Raw genomic sequence first — 22,738 nt, forward strand, 5'->3', positions numbered from 1 at the left:
CTTTCACCTAGGTATTATTAAATACACATCAAAATGATACTACTGTAATAATTCTCTGGATTTATCTACTATTACCATTTCTCTAAGAATCTAAAAAAAACCAAAAACCCTGAAATCTTTGCCCCTGTCATCTTAACTTTTTTGCTTGATTTTTATAGTCTGGAAATTTTATTAGGTGTATTCATTGTGTGCATGTCTTTCAGGAAGTTCCATTTGCAGTCTCAGAGCAGTTGGGAGGTCAGGGGCAGTAGGTGAGGAGGGATGCAGTAGGGTTAGTGGAAATGCAGGGCCAAGGTAAATTTGAGGGTTGAGTTTTTGAAAACTTTGTAAAAAGTACATTTAATAACCATCTATTTTAATAACCTTTTGTCCTCTTTCTCCTTTCTAGAGTTTGTTCATTGGCTAATTATTGTCATATGAGTTTGGAATGTGTGAAACTCAGTTTCTGCAAGAATGTCACCCTGGATGCCGTTAAAAAACTTTGCAAAAGCTGTAAACGGTAAGAGAATGATGATTTTACCCACTTGTGTCTCTCTCAGTTTTAAATGTCATCATGAAGTAAAAAGAACGATATTAGCTGTGATTTGGTTTGTGCATCTTAATAATTCCTAAAGGTTGTTTCCATTTTATTAACACAGAATTCTTGCAATCATTAAATATTTCCCAGAAAATATTGACTGTATTTTAAGACTAAATCAGTCTCTTATGACCTCAATTAGCAGGAAATATATTAATTCCTTTGTACTTGGAATTCATAAAAAGTTCTGGAAAAAAATGAAAGAGTTAAGTGAAATACTCTTCAGTTATGTTGCCCCTGTTCTTGAAACACCATTTACTAGAATTGTACATGCTAGGGAAAGAAAAACATTTCAGGAGTTATCAAAGTTGAAGTGACTATTTCAGGTATCCCATTGGCTAAGAAGTATTTGATTAGTCCTAGTCCACTTTGTGAAATCTGAGTTTTTGGAGTGAAATCTAAGATTTTTGTAATGAATTAATCTACCAGGGAATGGGGAATCCGTAGAACAAATACTTATATATGGAGCCCTGGGACTTTTGTTAGCTTTCAAAAATCAACAAAACAATGGGACAGTTTGAGGAAATTTGGTTAGGCAATTGTAAATATAAAAAATTAACTAATAATTTGTTTATCACTGGAAAACAGGAATTGAGAGCTTAAAGGACATAATGAAATCTACATTGTTTTTAAAAATCACCTCTAAATGTATGGCATTCTTAACAAATGTGTTGGTGGGACAAGAATTCTGTTTTCTTCCACTGTCTCATTTTATAGTAGAAATGTGACCTCTTTTTTTTTTTTTTTTTTAAGCCAGCTTTCCATTTTAGTCACCCATCTTCTATAACATTAAAGACTTGCAAATTAAGGAATACATGTAATATTTTAGAAATCCTGATTCTGTATTTCCAATTACTACATTACTAAAAAATTAGTGTCCTACTTCATTAGTGAAGAGAGCCTTATTTGAGTATCTCATCCTTTTAATACTGAATTATAGAATGAGTTCCAGAGGAATAGGAATGGTTTTAGAATTTTATAGGTCTCTTTCTGACTGATCTAGTTTGTCTCATTTTGTACTTTCGGGAACAGGAGCTTTAATCTTTTTAGGTCTAATAAAAGAGATTAATATTTAACATCTCCTCATATCATGCCACATAGAAATGTACATTTCTCCATTATTTTGGATGAATATAAATGTATCCCTGATCTAACAATGCATACATTGCATTCCCTGGAGTTAAAAGTAATTTTTGAGTGCTTGAGTTTAAATTCATGGGCTCCCGTAGGAAGAAATCCATTGTAGTCTTAGAATATGATCTTCCTATTGTTAGACTATACATTTGGGAAAAAGTTGAGTGTTCTAACAATTAGTAAATGAATAACAAGGAAATATTGACAGAATTATTCCAATATTACCAACATTAAAATGAACATAACTGCCTAATAGTTGTTTATAATTATTTATAATTCAAAAACCCTGCCTACTTTTAAAAAAGCTTTGAGACTTTTTATAGTAAAAATCACACATGCACACGTACAGTTGAGTAATTCAAAATTCTACAAAAAAAATATTTTGTCTGAAACTAGCTAGAAAAAGAGTAGAAATGGAATTTGAGGTCAATATGAGTATCGCAGTTTAACACTAAATGTCAGCTGGAATTGCTGATATGGAAGGCAAAATGAGATAAACTCATGGTCCTTTTTGCCTTCTAAAAGGAGGCCTGGTAATTCTTCATTAAGGCAAAATTAATACATTCTAAGAAATATTTATCATAGGATTCTTCAGAAATACCAAGAAACTGAAAAATTTCACAATCAGACAAAAATTTCACCATCATTCAGGTCAGTCCAGTGTTTTCTTATTTTTAAAAATGTTAAATAAGTTCCCATTAGTAGAATTTCCATATTCTTCCTTCATCCTACCACCATTCCCTTGTGATAACTTCACGTTTTTCCTTGTAAGTTGAATTACTATGTTTTTATTGGGTTTGAAGAATTTTTATAGGCACTGAAGGCCAGTTTGAAAAGAAGGAGATTCTTGTCCAGTGCATTAAGTGAATCTGTGCTATGAGAATAAGTGAAACATGTCCTTCCATCACTGTCTTATATAGAACAGGGTTGGCAAACTTTTTCTGTAAAGGGCCAGAGAATCAATATTTTAGGCTTTCCAGGTCATGTGTGGCTGTTGCAAGTACTCAGCTGTACTCCTGTAGCTTGAAAGTATATAGGCATGACTGTGTTCAGTAAAACTTTATTTATAGACAGTGAGTGTCTCTCACAGCAGGCCCGGCAACACCTTTACCTTTGGAATACAGATGATCTTTAACTTCAGATAAAGATCATGGCCAACTTAAAAAATATACTTGTTATTCTCAAGTTTGATGCTATCTTTCTCCTTTGAGAAACAAAGTATTAGTCAAGGTTATTTTAAAGACTTATCATGTATTTATCACACTAAGAATCTAGGCTCAATTGTATCCACTCCACATAATCTGTGGTCTTGTCTTTTTTTTTCTGTTTGTTTGTTTTCAGATTGAAGATTCTCCATCTTTATGGCTATACCATCACTTCTGACCTGTGCAAAATAAAAGAAGTTTACCAAAGAGTCAAAATATTTCATGACATTTCTGCCCTTGCCTGCTAACATTTTTAGGACAATAGAATTTTTAGCAGTAAGGACTTTGAAAATATATTTAGTTAAATATGCCCAGAAAATTTCCCAATTAAAGTGAGATATAAGTTGTTTTTTAGTTTAGATGGAGGTAGATTATCAAGGAATAATTGCATGGGAACTTTTTGTATCTCCTAACAAAATAATGCATTTTTTATGCCAAATATCTCTGCCACTCTCAATAATGATAAAGTAAAAAGGTAAATATTTGTGTTAGTATTTTCTTGCATGTATGTATTATTTGTTATAAGCGATTTAAACTTTCATCTGAGATTATTAATTGGTACATTGCAAGCTACTTTTCTTCAGTCACTCAATGAATTATGAGAGAACTCTGGAGGGAATACTTGCTCTTTTATACCTCATCAACATATAATTGTATATGTACAATTTGCCATGGTTTTATATGTACTACAGCAATGTCAAATGTGCTCATTTCTGCAGGACCTATGTCAGGGCATTGCAGCAGCTTCTAGGGAGCCCATGGATCCCATAGGGTCCTTTCACAAACTGCAGACAATGCCACATCCATAGACGTGAGCCTCTGTGGAGCCTGTTTCATGCCAAGGAAGTGGTTGTACACTGCTTTGGCTGGGTTACCCAGACACTGAGATGAGGATTCCTGTGAATGTGAAAGGTTACGGGAGCGGGACAGGTAGAACTGGGAAGGGAAGGAGAATAAGCAACAGTGCAACACTAACACCCACAATGTCACCCAGCGGGTGACTTTGTCTAAGTCCTACTGCTGAAGACTGTGCAGGTCAACTCAGAGTTGTTATGCACAGAGGGTAAGGGAGCTTGAACACTATTCATTGTTCAAGGTCTACTTCCAGAGGAAATAAAAACTGCCAGGCACCTATGGTTCTCTGGACACACAGGCAAAGCAAACTCTAGCAGCCTGAGGGCAATCCTCCAACATGCAACACAGGGGCTGATGGTTGGGAGGAAATGGACAGGGGAGCTTAGAAGATGAGGCAGAGCAGGATATCATTTGCTACATGTACTATGAAGAGAAATGTGCAGCAAATTTGAAGCAGGTGGTCTGGTCTTGGTTTGAATCCTCATTCTACTAGCTATATGATTTTAGTCATATCACTCAATCTGAGATTTAGTTTTCTTGTCTCTAAAATTGGAAATCCTACCTCATGAAAGATATTTAAAGGATTACATATGATTACATGGTAGCAAAACAGGGAAAGGATTTTGGACAGAGGGAACAGCATGGAGGAAGCATAAAGTCTTAAAAAGAGTGCATACTATTTAGGAAACTATGGTGGGAGCACAAGGCATATGTGCAGTAGGTATGGGGGTGGGAAAGGGGTCCTATGGTCACACATAGGAGGGAGGCCTAATCTCTTTTTGGAAGGTCAGGGAAATGATACCTAAGTTGAGGTCTAAAGCAGGGGAGGAGGATATCTGGTCAATATGGTGAAATGAGCTGAAGTGAGAAATGTCCCCTTCCACTTCAAATACATAGAGATGTAGAAAAAAATACAATATAAAGGGTACACTATGAAACCAGACTCAAAGCAAGGAAGGTGTGGTAGATTAAAGATGGCCACACATACTTTACTACCCCTCTTGTTGAAAAGTGGTGACTATTTACCCTCCCCTTGAGTCTGGGTTGGACTTAGTGACTAGGTTGACCACTGGTAGGTGGATAAACTAACAGTCTAGGACTTCTGGGGCTGGATTGTAAGAAGCTTTGTAGCTTTGGCGCAAGACTTTTGAACATCATTCTTGGAGTCCTGAAGTACCATGTAAGAAGTTTGACTATTTGAGGGAAAGACCATGTGAAGAAGCCCTGATACCACTTGGAAAGTGAGAGTTGGATAAAAATTTGAAAATTCATCAATATAATTCATTACATTAACAGAATAAAGGGGAAAAACATGATGATCTAAATAGATGCTGGAAGTATCTAACAAAATGCAAAGTTAACCCATGATAAATATTCTCAGCAATGGAAGAACAGAGGAGGACTTCCTAAAATCAATAAAGGGCAGCTACAAAAATCCTAGTGTTAGCATCACAATTAATGGTGAAAGGTTGAATGATATCCTCCTATGATTAGAAATAAATCAAGGAGATGTGTTTTTACTACTGTAACTCCACATTTTACAGAAGTCCAAACCAGTGCAATAAAGCAAGAAAAATAAACAGAAGATATACAGATTGCAAATGAAGAAGTAAACCTATCCTTTTCTTCCCATATATGACATGAGTTGAATGGAGAAAATCCTAAGAATTCTACCAAACAGTCGCTAGATCTAATAAGTGAGCCTGGCAAGGTCTCAGAATACAAGTTTATCATAATACCAAAATTAACTGAATTTTTATATGCTGGCAACGAATAAACAAAAGATACGTCATGTTCATTGATAGGCAGGCTTAATATTCAGATATCAGTTCTCCTAAAATTGATCTATAAGGTTCAACACAATCACAATGCCAGGTTATATTTTTGTAAAGACTGAAAAACTGATCTTAAAATTTGTATGGAAATACTAGGATCGAAACATCCAAAACAATTTTGAAAAGGAATCGCAGAATTGGAGGGCTTATACTACTTGCTTGATAATGTAATCAAAGAGGAACTTCAACTGCATCTATAATGCTGTATTTGTTAAAAAACACACACAAAAAACAACAACAACAGATCCAAAGAAAACATGATAAAATGTTCACATTTGCTTATTTTGGACAGGGGTATATAGGTAACATATTATTCTTTTCTCTTTTATATTTACATAAAGAGTAAGTAAATTGCTATGATGTAAATTTGCTGACATATTTTATTTGTAAAATATTCACAATTTTTCCTATAACTTCCTTAGGGATAGTAAGCCATGAGTAGATACCATGAGAAAACTACGACTCAAGCTGTTGCAAGGGTGCATATGTTTGAGAGAGTTGCTGAACCTACTAATTGGTCCCTCAGTGGTATGCCATTACTTGTATATCTAGTTTCATTTTAACAGACTTATTGGATCTTTCTGGGGCAGAGTAACTAAAATGTTAAGTCAGCGTCGGAAGATGGCTTTTGTACCTGAAGGAAATCCTATAGGGTAGATTACAACAAGCGTCCATTAAAAGCCTCTCCATTGACTGGGTGAAGAGAAGGTTGAGGGGTGGTGGTGCTCATTCCCCACTATAGGGTCAATTTATAAAGTAGTAGCGAGGGATAATTTCTCATGACTCATCACTCTAGTCATTGTCTAACACACAGTTTCCCAAAGTATGTTCTCAAGAGCATACTTTTCTCTGTGGAAATCCCACAGAAAACAACAAACAAACAACTGAAAACTTCTACAGTCAAATAAATTTAGGAAATATTAGATTAAAACAGCTTTCTTTATCTCATCCGAGAAGGAATATAGGATTCTTTTCTAAATGTATTTGTGTTTTGGAAATGTATTTGATCACAAAACTCTTTCTTTTCAATAATGCTTTTTCACTATTTTGAGAAGCACGTTCTAACAAGATTATCTCTGATTTTTAAAATCCTGGAGCAGCCACAGAGAAGCTGATCTTTCTAAAAGTCGAGCTGATAACTGCACGCAAGCTCTCCTTACTTACCAATTCATTGGCTCTCAAAGGCTGCTCTGTTATCTCTGGTTCCTTGCTAGCTGTTTCTGGATGCTAAAATAGAAAAGTGGTGCCTGTTATTTCTTTCTTCTCCTCTCTTTCCTCTATTTCTTGAAAAAAATTAGAGACAGATTATATAACCTTGGCCTTCCCCTGAGTATACTGCTGGGGATATTCAAAAGCATTCCTTAGTACCTTGTGAATGGCTTTGTAGATGTACCTCATATTTTAGATAAACGGAGTTCCTTATTCTTTCTAAAAATCATCTCCCATTTTCTCACTGATTTACATGAAAACTTCGGATGGACTGTCAATATGTATTTGTTCCTAGCAAATTAGTCTTAAGCCTCCTCCCCACTGTCACCCAATCTTTTCTGCCAATTAATTAATGATGTATAAAAACAACACTTAAAAATATAAAAGGCAACCCAGTATTTTTAGGTCTTCTTTGGAAATCTTTTTATAAGCTGAAGAATCCTTTCAAAATGTGAGTGATTTATCAATAGAACAGATTAGAAAGTACAAAACTAAACCCAAACACATCCATAAATTTAGTATATGCTAAAAGTGGTATTAAAATCCATGGGGAAGAGAGTGTTGAATAAATGGTGTTGAGACAACTAGGTAGAAATCCAGGATAAAAGTAAAGTTGAATCTACAACTCACACCAGGCCCAAAATAAATTCCAGATGGATCAGAGTTTTAACATGAAAAATAAAACCATGTAAAAGACTTGCAAAAAAAAAAAAGCTTTTGGCCTGTTACTAGAGGTGACATAACACACGCTAAACAAAGTCCTTGTAAGTGACAGGTCACAATGCAATTGTGGAAACTTGGATAGGAAAAGAAGAATCCAACTTTTTCACTGAAGCTGGGAAATAGTTTGCTTAGGCAGAAGAGAGAAAAACTAGAGAATGTTTGATATTTACATTTTGTCATGACAATAAGGAGCGATAAAGTTAATCATGTAATCAAGTATGGCTTGTTTGGGGGACCATAGGAGCCCTGATGGAGGCTTAAAGGAAAGACGTTTGATATATAAGCTGGGGCCAGATTGCAGAGGACTTTGACGGCCCAGATGAAGAGTTTACCCTTGGTTCTCTTTTATTGGGGGTCCTCTGGGGGTTTATGAGCTAGGTTGCAGGCTTCTCGACCTCAGTACTATGTACAGTTTGGGCCACATAATGCTGTGTTATTAGGCGCTACCCTGTGCATCAGAGGATGTTTAGTAGCATCCCTGTCCTCTACCTACTATATGCTAGTAGCATCTCCCCATTTTCAAATTGTGACAACCAAAGATGTTTCCAGACATTGCCAGATGTCTCCTGGGGAACAAAATTACCACTGAGTGAGCACAACTGAGCTCTAGAATGCCGGAATAATTGTTATTTAAGGACTATCCAGCTGTGGTTGTGTAGCATGAATAGGATGTTGGCAGGACAGGAACCTGAGAGAATATTAGAAGCTGTCCCTGTACTCTAGGTATGGTACAGGATTATAGTTAAGGGCCTCCAATAAAGTACATCTTCCCGTATCCATGACCTTGCATAGTCCCCTACAGCATTGATGTAGAGCTTGGCATGTGACTTGCCTTGATCAATGGAGTATCAGCAATCATGACACAAGCTGAAGCTTGAAAAACATTTGTGCACTTGGACGTACTCTCTCAGAACACTGTCGCCATGTGACAAAGCCTGTACGAGCCTCATGAAGACCATTTCTGGTCTCCTGTAAGGCAATTTGGCCATACAAGGTAAAAGAAAGGAAAATAAAAGAGGGACATTAAAAAAGACATAATGAAACATGACATAATTAACAACAAAATTTAAAAGAACTTTATTGTGAAAATACATTATCTTTGAAGACTTTTATTTATATTATTTTTTTGTTGTTGTTTGTTGGTTTATCACCTTGTTGGGCATCATACATTTTTTTTTCCCTGCTAAAATTTCTTCCTTCATTAAGAGAGCTTTCAGTTTCCAACTAGAGAATCAATAATACTCTCAGAGACTGCTGTGAATTAGCAGCCACCTCTTTTATACCGGGGTTGCCAAAAAATATATATACGAGTGGACACTTTGGGCAACGTTGCTCAAGCAGTATTTCGCCATAATCAGAAGTGTCTAGACGCTGATGGTAACCACTTTGAGCACCTCTTGTAATTGCAGAAGTCAAACGTGACTTGTATTCATCTTTTGTTATCGGTATATATTGTTACAATTTTAGTACAGTTTTTTTCCTTTCTTAAAATGTGTATACATTTTTTTTGGCACCCTCTGTATTTGCCATAGCTTGGTAAGCTTTCAGTTTTACCAGGTGGGAGGGATGACTGTGCTTACCCAAGGATTTGCAAAAACTGATATGCTATGTTATCATTTTCTAGTATAGTATGCAAGCTGGCTAAGATTTATATAATAGAAAAATGGGAGTACTTCAAGAACCTAGTCAATGGAGAAATGAAACCAAACTGACAACCAGTTATTTTATCTTTTATGGTGAAATTGCTTTATGGCCAAATAGCAGTGTGGTAAAAAAAGTTTGCAGCAAAAATACTTGGGTAAAGTTGTTTACAATGAAGCCATCTAAAACCCCTGAAGACACACGCTCCAGCTAACAGCAGGCACCAACTTCTAGACACATGAATGAGGACCTCCAAGACCATGTAGTCACTATGAAGCGACCATGGCTACATGATCCCTGCAAGCCAGCGGAAAAAACCACATACCTGAGCCTTGCCCCAATTGATGACAATGAAATTATGAACAAATAAAATGGTGGTTGTCTTATTTTTATTTATTTATATTTTGTATGGTGGTTGTGATACTTAACTGTTACAGTAGGTCTGGAGTAGATTAATATTAGTGCAAATGAGAAGATGTGTACATAAGACATTTGAAATAACCCATGTTTCTTGATGACTCTTCTGTGAAGGGGCTCAGGGAAAGGGCAAAGCAGGTCAAAGAATATAAGAATTTAGAAGTAAGTGCAAAGATAAGAGTGAGCTCAGGAATGAAGTTGTATGAACAGTCTTCAGGAAAGCACTTCTGCCTAAGCAGTGAAAAATATTAACTCATCTATTTTGAAAAAAATACAGATTATTTATTAATTGCCAGCAGTATAATATTTCAAAGATTCAGTTTAATGAATGTATTTGTAAAGCTTTAAAGGCATTACCAAGCTAATCACTTTTTAGTTTATATGAAAAAATCAATCTTTGGAATAAACAGCAAAGCACATAAACGCAAAATCAATAACAATTTATATTGCACTAATAATAAAATTCATTTCAATATATTTGCTGTCCACTTGTATAGAATTATATTCACTTATCAATTAGATTGCTAAAAGCAGGGCTTCTAATGTAATGCCTTTCACAATTTACCAGTTAAGTTTACAGCTTGATAGATGCTGTGTGTTGACCATATTTATTGTACTATTCAAGAAGAAACAATTCTTCAGATGTTTAGCACTTAGTTTTATGTTTAAGAACACTAGCCTGAGGAAATCTGTCAGTGAAAACCCTTTATTTTTATATTTTAAAAATTGAAGCAATAAGCAATAAAGAGAATCCAGAATGATGTAAAATGGAAATACAGAGTCATAACTAAAAGAAATGGCAGTGAAGAGAGTCTAAAAAGTGGAAGGAATGGATAATGTGAATAAAGTAAAAATAGCCCATGCACTTTCACAGGCCTTATAAGAACCACAGAAGGGAACACACTACATAAGTTGTATGACAGAGTGAAGGTCTCTTGGAAATGGAAGGACAAGATTTTTAAAAAGGATCAAAATGAATGAATTTTAAACACCTTGTAACCGCCAAGCAGTCAGTATTAAAGAAACAACAGCATTGTTGAAATAAGTGTTTAAGATCAAAGGGTAACATACATTTGGATATATATGTATCATTTACATAAGAATTGCTTAAAGAAAAAAAAAGCTATTCCAGTCTTCAAATATTGCTGCCTGCCAAGGATTTGGGTTATTAACTTTCTCTCAGGTTGAGGAGCTACGGGCTGAGAAAAATTATTTGGATGTGGGGATCTGGAAGATCTGTGAATTCTAATGTGTGTTAGCTAGTCGGACCTTAAGGTTGGACGGACATGCATTAAGAAAAGCCAGTGAAATCAGACTGGGTCTTCTTATTGATCTTGTACTTTGGTTTGTAGGGAAGCTTGTATATGCAGGTTTACCAATCTTCCGGAATTAGAAAAGAAGAAAATACACATAACGTTGACCAATTTGGAATCCTACCGCTACCTTACTCTTCCCCTTCTGTCCAGTTAGTTAGCTTCCCACGTTCATGCCAGCACCATATCTGGGGAGAGCTAAGTTCTTGGCTTTACCCTAGGAAAAATTTACGCCCGGGGGCCTGGCAACGCTGCTGCAGCAAACCCAGTTCCGGCCGGGTCCTCCACCTCCAAGAGGCCCAAACTGAGGCTCGGGCCAGAGCCCCGCGCCGAAAGCGCTCCGGGGCTCCGGGAGGCGTGGGAACCAGAGCCGCGCGCTCCTCCTCTCGGGCTGGGCGGAGCAGGGCCCCGCCGGGAAAGTGGCGAGTGCCGACGCGCCGGCCACTCAGTAACGGGAGGACACTGCTGTGCAGTGCGCGGCGTCAGGGTCGCGCTGGTACAGCTCCCGGGGCCGGTAGGGGTCCGACGGGGGTCCGCGCACCGGACTAGCTTGGAGCACGCCTCCCCGGACCCACCCAGGCGCCTGGAACCTCCCGGACATTCCCACAAGTGGTCAAACCAGCTGGACAAGCCGAACTCGCCAAGACTCCCGGCGGCAGTAGGTGGCCCCGGACTTCCCGCTGTTGCCGCAGTCAGGGCGTGCAGCGCGCCCCGTCGCGTCCCGGAGCCCTCGCGGTCGCCCCCGTCGGGCGGGATGGAGGCGGACGGGGACCGGGAGGAGCTGGCCCGGCTACGCTCAGTCTTCGCTGCCTGCGACGCGAACCGTTCGGGGCGCCTGGAGCGCGAGGAGTTCCGCGCGCTGTGCTCGGAGCTGCGCGTGCGGCCGGCCGACGCGGAGGCCGTGTTCCAGCGGCTAGACGCCGACCGCGACGGGGCCATCACCTTCCAGGAGTTCGCGCGCGGTTTCCGCGGGGCCCGCCGCGGGGGGCGCCGCCGGGGCTGCGGGACCCGGGAGCCAGCGCCCGCCGAGGCCCAATCCGGGTCCGACCCAGGGGACAGTGAGGCGGACGAGGGAGACGAGGACGTGGCGCCGACGCTGGTAGCTCCCTGGGGCCCAGCGGGCCCGGGCCAGGCTTGGCAGGACTTCCAGGCGCGACTCGGGGACGAGGCCAAGTTCATCCCCAGGTGTGTGTGTGGGTTGGAGGGAGGTGGTCGTGTTGCCTGTGCAGACTCACTGGAGCCTGCTCTTACCTGTGAGTTATTTGTCTCCATTCACCAACTGACTAACTTTTGCAAGACCGGGATTCCCTAAGAGTTAGGGAAAGGGCTGGGGAGAAAGTTGCACTTGCCCATTTCTGAGCCCTGCAGAAGGCACTTGGTTAATTACACGGCCATAGTGAAACCCTCGCCATCCAGACATTCTTCCGGATACCGGTTTAAGAGCAATCTTCTCCTCAATGCAACTTGGTTACGTCACCTACTCAAAGACTCCTGGCTGCACCCTGGAGGGGTGGTGACTCAGGCCGTTTGCCAATTTGGTGTCCTCTATAGTAGTTTTTGCATATGTTCCTTTTCTACTACTAAGTAGAAAAAGAGACTCTGTTGGGCACCTATATCGCTGAACACATATATTCATTGATGCCTACTATGTGCTGGGCATTTCAGGGTTCATTTGTTTAAATTTCAGAATAACCTGGGGGGAGGTAGACAATTTCTTATCTCCGATTGATGGGGAAACTCAGACCCAAACATTTAGACCTATAAAATGTTAAGGGACTTGCCCAGTAAATAAGAGTAGGGATTTGATCCCAGATGTTGTGAACTGAAAAACTCTTTTTATGCAACAGAACATAAAATCATATAATAAACTCTCTACTCCTATGACTCCGACAGAAATAGCATAGTATAAAGGTAATAACTTAATTATTGGGGGAAAGGGGATGCCTACAGGTTCAAGGCATGGTGGGAAAGCTACTCAGTTTTGTGTTTGTTTGTTTGAGATTAATTTGCATCTGCCTCTGCCTGGTGTCATGGTATGTCTCAAGCTGCTACTTTCATTTCCTCAGGCACTGCAAACATGTGACTGCTGTAAAATGTTTCTCTGCTTTCTGCTTAGATTTTAGTTGAAATTTTATGGAGCTCTGGCTGTCATTATTAAGAAGATCAGAAAAGCCTCATTTTGGTTGGCAGTTTACATATCTGAGATGTAAGACCCAGAGAAGGAAATAGCCTTGGGAAGCTGCAGTGGCCTGGCTCACCCATTCACAGATTAGACCTGCAGGACAAGGAATCCTCCCTTCTGCCTCCACCCAGGTTCTCCCTCCAGTTTGGAAAATACAGGGAACTAGACACAGAGAGTGACTCATTGCAGTGTAAGAGGCATTGTGTAGAGAAAGTGGGTGTGATACCCATCTTTTTCTAGTATTTACAAATCAGTTAAAATTCAATGTCTCTACCAGGGAAGTAGAAAAATTTAAACACTTCTATAAACTCTACTCTTCGAATCATCTTTCATCTATAATTTGGTTTGGGTCCAGCTAATTTAAAAGGTAACAATTTTAGGAATAAGGTGACTCCACATCATATTATTTTTATGTATATATGGATGTGTGTACATATGGATCTACTTTTCACAATTGTCAGGTCTCAGCAGCAAATATTTGATGCTTAACCCTTAAATGATTAAAACTACCTTCTTAGGATCAGTGTACAAACCAGAACTTAATATTATTGGTGATATTATTATCACAGTACCTTTCCAAACTCTTCAAAGGTTATTAAATTTAATGGCCATCCATGCACCTGGTAGACTTGTGTCCTAAGCTCCACCCCCTTCTGATGGGAGGTTAACAAGTACAATATTTGCCTTCCTGTACTTGTTCAAGTGGAAAAGAACTAAAGGGAGCTGCTTCATCTGATTGTTACCATGGCAGCCATAACTGTTTAGGTAAATTGGATTGCTTCTATTGGACTTCCTCATACAGCTGTTCGCCTTCCCTTCTTCCCATCTAAATGTGCTAAAGATCTTTTGTTATTGATAATGCCATTGCCATAATTTCAGCTGAGTTGATTCTGCAAACATTGTTGAGTATCTGTTTTGTGCCAGACACAATCTTAGGTACTGTCCTAGGTCCCTGGAGACAAAGAGAAGGTTGAGATGTAGTTCATGCCCTCAAGAAGTTCATAGAGTGAGTGAAATGTTTCTCAAAAATTTCCTCAAAGCCCATTCAAAGGCAAGAGAGTTATTTGCTGGAAAGCTCCACACATTATGGACATAGCTTGACAGATTGCTACAAGCAGGAACTTTTTTTAAGTCTTGAATTTTTATCTTAAAAAATCATGTATTTGTTCATTTTACTCCATAGTATATTGGGGCTTGTTTTAATATAAAATATTATATCTTCTTTCAAGGGGAAATTGTCTCTCGGGAGGTATGCCATTTCATCTGGTGGCTTTGTTTCCTACCTGACACTCCATCTTCCCCCTGGTAGCACCCTGTCCCATGCCTATGGGGGGTATTCATGTACAGTTTGAAGAGAACAGATATCAGATATAAGAATGTTTGGTTCTTGTAGAGGCAAAATGTGGTATTGATTTTAATTTCAAAGTTAATTTAAGCTCTTAGATCAAAATATTAATATTAAATTTGGGTTAAACTCCCCAGTCATCAATAACTGTGATATTAGAGAGAAAATAATATTGCATTGTGAAAGGATGAAAATGGTCTCTAGGATGTGTGTCCACACATTCCTAAGTTCATTTCCTCTTAGAAAATTGAGGGACTCCTTCCCTTAAAGGCTGGGAGGAGAGGGGCGGGAGCAGTCACGTGACCTGTTAATCTGAGCTGGGCAGGTGTACATGGAGTACAGTCAGGATGAACCGTTCGTTGCCACTTCCTAGTAAGCTGTAATTAGGTCAGCCAGCAGGTGAAACCAGAATGGGCAAGGTGATGTGGTTATGTAGGAAAATTCCAGAAGGAAGATTGTACCAGGCCAAAAAAAGTCCTCGAAGTAGGGAGAAAACATCTGGGGAAAGAAGAAAGCAAACTTGTAATAACCTAACCTGGCCAATTTCTGGTGCCAGGAGTGTTATCTTGGTGAAAAGGAGGTTTATATCCAGTAGGTACTCAATAAATGTACTCAAATACTTGCTGAATGAATCAAATAAGCCTGTATTCTTCTATTCCTTGGTTTATACACTGAAAATGCAGTTAGTTTGTGCAGCATTTTTTTAAACTTATTTTAAAGGTTTTTATTAAAATATAGCTAACATACAATATTATATTAGTTTCAGGTGTACACCATACCATAGTTATTCAATATTTATATACTTAAAGAAGTGATCACTATGATAAGTCCAGCAACCATTTGACATGGTACCATGCTATCACAATATTATTGACTATATTTCCTATGCTGTATACTACATCCCCATGACTTATCTGTTTTATCCCTGGAAATTTGAACCTCTTATTCCTCTTTATGGTCCCCCCCTTTTAAAAATTTTCAATTACAGTTGACATTCAATATCATTTTGTATTAATTTCAGGTGTACAGTATAGTGGTTAGACATTTATATAATTTAAGAAGTGATCCCCCTGACTAGTACCCATCTGGCACTGTACATAGTTATAATGTTACCATATTATTGACTATATTCCCCATGCTTTACTATACATCCCCATGACTATTTTGTAACAACCAATTCTTATTCTTAACCCCTTTACATTTTTCACCCTGCCCCCCAACCCCGATAAATCTTGTACCCATCGGACACCATACATAGTTATTACAATATTATTGACTATATTCCATATGCTATACCCTACAACCCCATGCTACTTTGTGACAACCAATTTGTATTTCTTAATCCCGTTGCCTTTTTCATCCAGCCCCCAGGCCTCCTCACATCTGGCAACCGTCAAAGTGTTGTCTGTATGAGTTTATTTCTGTTTTGTTCATTTGTTTATTTTGTTCTTAGGATTCCACATATAAGTGAAATCACATTGCATCTATTTCTTCTCTGTCTGGCGTACTCCACTCAGCACAATACCTTCCAGTTCCACCCATGCCGCTGAAGATGGCAAGAACCTGTTCCCATCCTTGGCTGAGCAGTATCCCATTTTATATATGTACCACCTACTCTTTATCCATCTTTCCATCGACAGACGCCCAGGCTGCCTCCACATCTTGGCCATTGTAAACAATGCTGCAATGAACATACAGATGCACATGTCCCCTCAAAGTAGCATTTTGGGTTCCTTCAGATGAATACCCAGAAGTGGGATTACTGGGTCCTTCTTTGTCTCTGGTTAGAGCCTTAGATTTAAGTCTATTTTGTCTGGTATAAGTATTGCTACCCCATATTTTTTAATTTTTCATTTCCATTTTCATGAAATATCTTTTTCCATCCTTTTACTTTCAGTCTGTGTGTGTCTTTTGATCTGAAGTAAGCCTCTGGTAGGCAGCATGTAAAGACTTTGTTTTCTTATCCATTCAGTCAACCTATCTTTTGATTGGAGCATTGAATCCATTTACATTGAAAGCAATTGTTGATGGATACATTGTTATTGCCATTTTATTTATTTATTTATTTATTTATTTATTTATTTATTTATTTATTTATTTACCGTCTTAAGGAAGACCCTGTAAGATTCCTTGTAGTACTGGTTTGGTAGTGATGAACTCCTATAGCTTTTAATTGTCTGGGGAGCTCTTTATCTGTCCTTTGATTCTAAATGATAGCTTTGCTGGATAGAGTAATCTTGGATGTAGGTCCTTGCTTTTCCTCACTTTGAATATTTTGTGCCAATCCTTTCTGGCCTGCAAAGTCTCTATTGAGAAATCAGCTGACAGTCTCATGGGAGCTCCCTTGTAGGAAACTAACTGCTTTTCTGTTGCTGCTTTTTAAGATTTTTTCCTTGTCTTTAACCTTTGGCATTTTAATTAGGATATATCTTGGTGTGGACCTCTTTGAGTTCATCTTGTTTGGGACTCTCTGCCCTCCTGTTGCAGTTGAGCCTTGTTTGCTATTTGCATGTTAGTGGTAGGGATTGACCCTCAGGCTGATTGGTTGTGAGGACTGGCTGTGACTACAGTGATTGTTGGAGCAGCATTTGCTTTAGCAGGGATCTGGTGCCTGCCCACTCTGCCTTTTGCATGTGTCATTTGTGGAGGCAGCTGGGTGATGCTCTGTCTTGATCCAAAGCTGGCCACTGGGTGTGCCAGCCTTGGGGCCTCCTAGGAGGACCCTGGCACAGGCCAAGTTCAGCCATAGCCTGTGCCCTTCCCAGGGCCACCTGGCATGAGCCACAAAGCACAGATGCCTGCTACCTGCACTGGGCTTGGAGGTACCCTGAGAGGCCAAAGCTCCAATGGAGGCTGGCTGTCTCTAGTGCTGGGCTTAGAGCTGCTCAGCCAGAGGTACAGGACATAATTAAGCCAGATGCTACTTGTTTGGGTTTTGTGAACCTTTGATAGATTTTTAGGAAAGTTTGCAGAATGAGCCAAGACAGGCAGTTTGTACAGAAAAGCCACTGGAAGCAGCTTGGCTGTGCCTGAAAGTTGGGTTGGGCAGGGTCTCCAGGAATCATCGGGGCGGGGCTATTGATGAGGACTCAAATATGGCAGCCACGAGCGTCTGCACGCTGGGAGGTGGGAGGACTCAACAAAGAAACAATGGCTTCCTCCAGCTTCTCCAGGAGAAAGCTGCCCCTCCAGCCCTCACCCTGAGGTGACACAACTCAGTTCCTCCCTGTATGTCCCAGGCCTTTAGAGCTGCTGCCCCAGCGCTGGATCTCAGAGTGAGTGAGTCCATCAGCGAGTAAGTCCGTGCACTGTCCCTTTAATAGGAGTGCTTGGGATTGCAGCTGCCCGTGTCTCACTCAGCCACAATTTCTGCTGGTTTTCACAACCAGAAGTTATGGGGACTTCTCTCCCCAGCAGTGGAACCTTGGGCTGGGGAGGTTAGTGAGGGGCTGGGACCCCTCATTCCTTAAGGGGGACTTCTGCAACCGAGATATCCCTCCTGATTTTTAATGGCTACACACTGGTGTGGACCAGCCTATTCTGCGTCTCTGCCCTTCCTACCAGTCTCAAGGTGCCTTCATTGTCTGTCCTTAGTTTTAGGGCTTCGGTTCAGCTAGACTTCAGGTGATTCTCAAAGATTGTTGTTCTGTAGTGTAGTTGTAATTTTGATGTGGTCTTGAGAGGAAGCAAGCAGTGTTTACCTACTCTGCCATCTTGACTGGAAAAACGTATTCACTCAATTTTGGTTTTCTGATTTTTCCAGGCTATTGGGAGATTTCCAATTCTCCACCTACTTGTAATTAGGCCATGCCATCTTTATTCATTTCTTTTGTTGGTTTTCTGTATATTTTTTCAAGTTCTTGATGTGAGCTGGTTGTGGTGTTCAGAGGTTGGCAAGGAGAGAAGGAAATAGGGTGTGTGTGGGTGTTTGCATTGAGCATTTGACTTGAGGCAGAGGAATGGTAGAACTCATTTCTCTTCTCTGGTCAGAGCTGAAGCTTTTCAGAGTTTTCTCAACTCCATTTGTAGTGATTTTGAGTATCATTTGTGAATTGATTCACTTTGATAAATTAGCATAGAACCCCACATTTTCACACAGAAACATGAGGGTCCAGCTCTGGAACCACACTGAGTTTATGAGGGGGCACAGGTGCTGCCACAATAGCCAGACCAGGGACAAACCCAGGTGCCTGTAGTGTAACAGGTGTTAGTGTCATTGGTGATCTGCCAGATAGCACTAGGGTGGGATTTGATCAGACACCAAAATTGGTCCTGTGTAGTCAGCTGTGCCACATGGTTGTGACATTTCTACACACACACTATTGAAAGGGAGTCTTTTATGTAATAATTTAGAAACAAGAAATTTAATTAAGGAGAAACAAAACTACCCTGTACATGGATTGTCAAAACCGTTTACTTCAGCATTTCCATATAACTATAACAATGATTACTGAAATCCAGAGAAAAAAGATCAGTTGAACACCAATTCCACTTAACAAGGACATTTTTAAAAACAAGTAGCTACACATAGGCAGAGGCATAGTTTGAGTACTAGTCAGGGTTTCTTTTACATCCCCCCTTCTTGGGTTCCACCTTTGGACTTTTCAGTCTGATCGTCGTCTTTCGTAACAGTGTAGTTGCTTCAGAAGCCCACTTCCGTGACAATGTGGTACTTGAAAGATGGGAAAGGCCGAGGAGAAATGGAGGCAAAGGAAGGGATAAACTCAGAGAGAGGGCTGGAGACACAGGGTGAGAGGGAGTGAAAGGCAAGGATCAACAGACAAATGGAGAGACACTGATTATTGATTAGATGGTATCCCAGTTTCTCCTCTCTTACCACTCAATGAGTGTATGGCCGAGAGCCAACTTGAGAGGAGACAGGCAAATCAGCTCTTCTCTGTTTGATCTCAGCTCTTGAGTATTTTCAAAATGTGAGTATCTGGGTGGTTTAGATTGTGTTTGTAGTGTTTGAAGATAAATATATATATTTTTGCTCATTGTGGGGACAGAGTCCCAGAGCAGTTTCCAGGCTCTCGACCTCACATGGAAAGGTCCTAGTTCGGGTAGTAGATGGCCATCAGCTGTGACTAGTTGGCCATCAGCTGTAACCAGTTAGCCATTAGCCACTAGTATAACTGCCATGGCTAAGCTAGCAAGGGCGGAGTGCAGCTAGCAAGTTGATTGGTGGGTTGGTTGGCAGAGAAGCAGATAGCAGATTACGGATCGTGTGGCTCCTGCTTCCTGTGTCTCCAACCCAGCCATCAGTGAGAATATAGTGGTGTGACTCCCCTATCTATGGCTCCATTGGTGTTCCTTTTTGGCCTCGCCATATCCTACATTCTTGTGCGGGGAGCGGGACCAGAGACCCTGCATGACACTCATATAGCCAGTAGTATCTGGCCAGTGTTTTTCCAAGGAGACGATTTGTTCCAGCCTTGAGACACAATGATGGGTTGGACCCCAGTCCTGGAAGAGGTTTAAGTTAATGACACATTCAAAGCTCCTTCCCACCACAGACACACACACACACAGACACACAGACACACAAACACACACACACACACACCAAGGATAACCATTCTCTTCAATTGCCATTTATTTGATTTAGTTTTAGGCCATTTTATGGGAATGTTCAGCAATGATATCCCATTGTGATAATTTACAACTGTAAAATTATGGAGCATGCTGAAGTGGCCATTTTGCTATAATGGTATCTTTGACCAAGAATTTTAAAAAGTATCTGGATATACAGCCAAAAAAAAAAAAAAAAAAAAAGCAAGAGAGTTATTCATTGTGAAATCTGAATGCAATGGTGAAAGTATTAATATCACCTGCTGCCAGCTGCCTGTGTCACCTGGTCCAGAGGTAGAAGGGCTTGTGGGAGGGTTGTGGTGACTTGTAGCCCATTGACTACAGACATGGTTGCTGCACCATTTCATCCTTGATGTGACAGTCACCTCGTAGTTCTTGGTTCTATAGAACAGAATTACAGTCTGCTCTGGGCTAAAGTGGAAGAATTCCTGAAGAGTCAACCGACGTTTGCTTAGAAAATCCATGTTTTTGGGCTTCCATATGTCATATTTTCTGACAGACATGCTATAAATTAGGTTAGTGTTTGTGATGCAAAATACTTTTTCTTTTCCTCCATGGGTATCTTTTGGCATAGCATGTACTTCAGTCTGGCAGATATGGTTAGCTTGGGGATGTTAATGAATGAATCACAATGTAGGCATTTCTGCTCTAGCATAGTATGTACATTCCAGAAAACCTAATATTCTGCAAACACACACAGGTCATATTAAAAAAAATAAAAGTAGGCGTAGGGCTGACCACTTAATATCTGTACAGCTTCGTACCAGATACTCAAAAAACCAGTAACAATCCTAGCAAGATATCAGCACAGTAAAAAAAAAAAAGTCTTAAACGTAGAAATACAACAGTCTGGAATACCTGTAGATGTTTTAAAACACAAAAATATGGGATTTTCCAATTATTTTTTTGAAGGTGAAGGTAGTTTGATGGAAGGAGGTAGATGGGTTGTAGCTGCTGCGTTAGGGGGACAAGGACAAAAGGCACAAATTGCTGAGAGACTCAAGACAAAGCACGTGGACAGTCTATGCCAAGAGGAAGGCCCTGGGGTGAGTGGACATTGTGTCCAGCCCCATGTTCACTGGCAGCCTTCATCTATGGTAATGAACTTGCACTTGGTGGCTGTTACTTACGGGTGTGAAACATTAAGGTGCTGGGAAAGCCGACTTCTACTTTAGCGTCATTAACCTATGGACCTGGGGAATGAATTCATTGATGCAATGGGAACATGCACTGTGGCAGAGCAGGCCTAGTCTTGAGTACAAATTCAAGAGAGGCTAAGGCAAGGTGCAGAGCCAGAAATGAATGTTAGATTGATGCTGTGTGTACAGATTTGGAGGTTTTACGCTGGTCTAAAAGGACAATGCATTGTCTCTCTCCTAATAGATTACAGTGAATAAGCTGTGTTCAGACTAATGAAAAACTGTCAGTCCACAAAAGTCTACAGATCTATCAGACAGGTCATTACAATCCTAAAGAACCCAGGCGAGAATTAAAATATTACGGTGTAGCTCAGCATTTGGGGCCTTAAAAAGTGACCTACTGTGTCGAATGATATTTAGAATTAAAGTTCTTATTCAGTAACTGAATACGAATTCAGTTCTTATTGAATTCAACTCATTCAACTGGATAAATTGAATAATCTTATTCAACTCTTTTAGGCAATGCTGGCATATAGTCAGTCACTGTGAAGCTGGTACATTTGTTTATATGTACTTAGCCCCAGTGAAAATGCAGTGGTTTGAGCCATTGTATTAGTATAGTTAGGGTTCTCCAGAGAAACAGAACCAATGAGATATGTATATATATCTATCTATCTCTATCTCTATCTCTATCTCTATCTCTATCTCTATCTCTATCTCTATCTCTCTATCTCTATCTCTACATCTCTATATCTCTATGTCTATATTCATCTATATCTATTTATCTATGTATCATTTATGTATCAAAAAAGAGACTAAATTAATTGAAGACATGGGCTCACATGAATGTGGATACTAGAAGTTCAAAATGCAGGGTAGCTGGCAAGCTGGAGACCCAGGGAAGAATCTGTGTAGCAATTTGAGTCTGAAACAATCTGCGAGCAAAATTCCCTCATTGGGGGAGGTCAGTCTTCATTTAAAGGTCTTCAACTAATTGGATAAAGATAATCTGCTTTACTCAAAGTCTACTGAGTTAAATGTTAATCTCATGTACAAAACACATTCATAGCAATATCCACATGTGTATGACCAAATATTTGAGTAATGTACCCAGACCAAGTTGACACATAAAATTAACCATCACAGCCACTAAGAAACTTATTCAGATATTCTCAGTTTTTGAGAATTCCTATGCTACGGGAATCAGTTTTGAAAGGATCAGAGAGCATTTTTTTTTAAATGCCTTCAGCTTATAAAGTATGTACCAGAAAACTCAGATATTTATTTGAATCTGGGAAAGTCCCTGTACATATGTTGTATTCCTCCTGTATGCCTTCCAAATGCCTAAACACTTCAAAAACAATGTACTAAATTTCTGGGGCAACGTTAAAGTTATTAACATTTTTCTATCTGCCAAGAAAAGGCTTGCCCCACATGTGTTTATGGCTCTGAGATACTCCCCAGGAGAAGAGGGCTTATTATTCACCCTTGTTCTCTACCCTTCCATTCTCAACCTTTAATCACATTGTTCATCAAAATATCTATAACTCCAAACTGAGTGTCCACAGAAG

At 39.8% G+C, this 22,738-nt stretch overlaps 2 protein-coding genes across 4 annotated transcripts in view; both read left to right on the top strand.

The window, feature by feature from the left end:
* The window catches only part of LOC109457324 (S-phase kinase-associated protein 2-like), a 97,828-nt gene extending 87,809 nt beyond the window's left edge, over positions 1 to 10,019 (top strand). For 2 of the 3 annotated variants that reach the window (XM_074330590.2, XM_074330592.2), the window contains 2 exons: positions 389 to 499; positions 3,053 to 10,018. In XM_074330590.2, the coding sequence (XP_074186691.2) occupies positions 389 to 499; positions 3,053 to 3,164 (223 nt within the window). In that variant the 3' untranslated portion in view covers positions 3,165 to 10,018. Of the gene's footprint in view, positions 1 to 388; positions 500 to 2,296; positions 2,363 to 3,052 lie in introns of all 3 variants that reach the window. The other variant, XM_088793369.1, reaches the window with a different exon arrangement.
* A 1,507-nt stretch (positions 10,020 to 11,526) lies between these two features.
* The window catches only part of RASEF (RAS and EF-hand domain containing), a 73,051-nt gene continuing 61,839 nt past the window's right edge, over positions 11,527 to 22,738 (top strand). The window contains exon 1 of the mRNA XM_019750093.3: positions 11,527 to 12,094. Coding sequence (XP_019605652.3) covers positions 11,664 to 12,094 — 431 coding nt within the window. The 5' untranslated portion in view covers positions 11,527 to 11,663. The remainder of the gene's footprint in view (positions 12,095 to 22,738) is intronic.

The sequence above is a fragment of the Rhinolophus sinicus genome, chromosome 16 (genome assembly GCF_057876585.1).
Source record: "Rhinolophus sinicus isolate RSI-liver-muscle chromosome 16, RSI-T2T, whole genome shotgun sequence".
Classification (NCBI taxonomy): domain Eukaryota; kingdom Metazoa; phylum Chordata; class Mammalia; order Chiroptera; family Rhinolophidae; genus Rhinolophus; species Rhinolophus sinicus.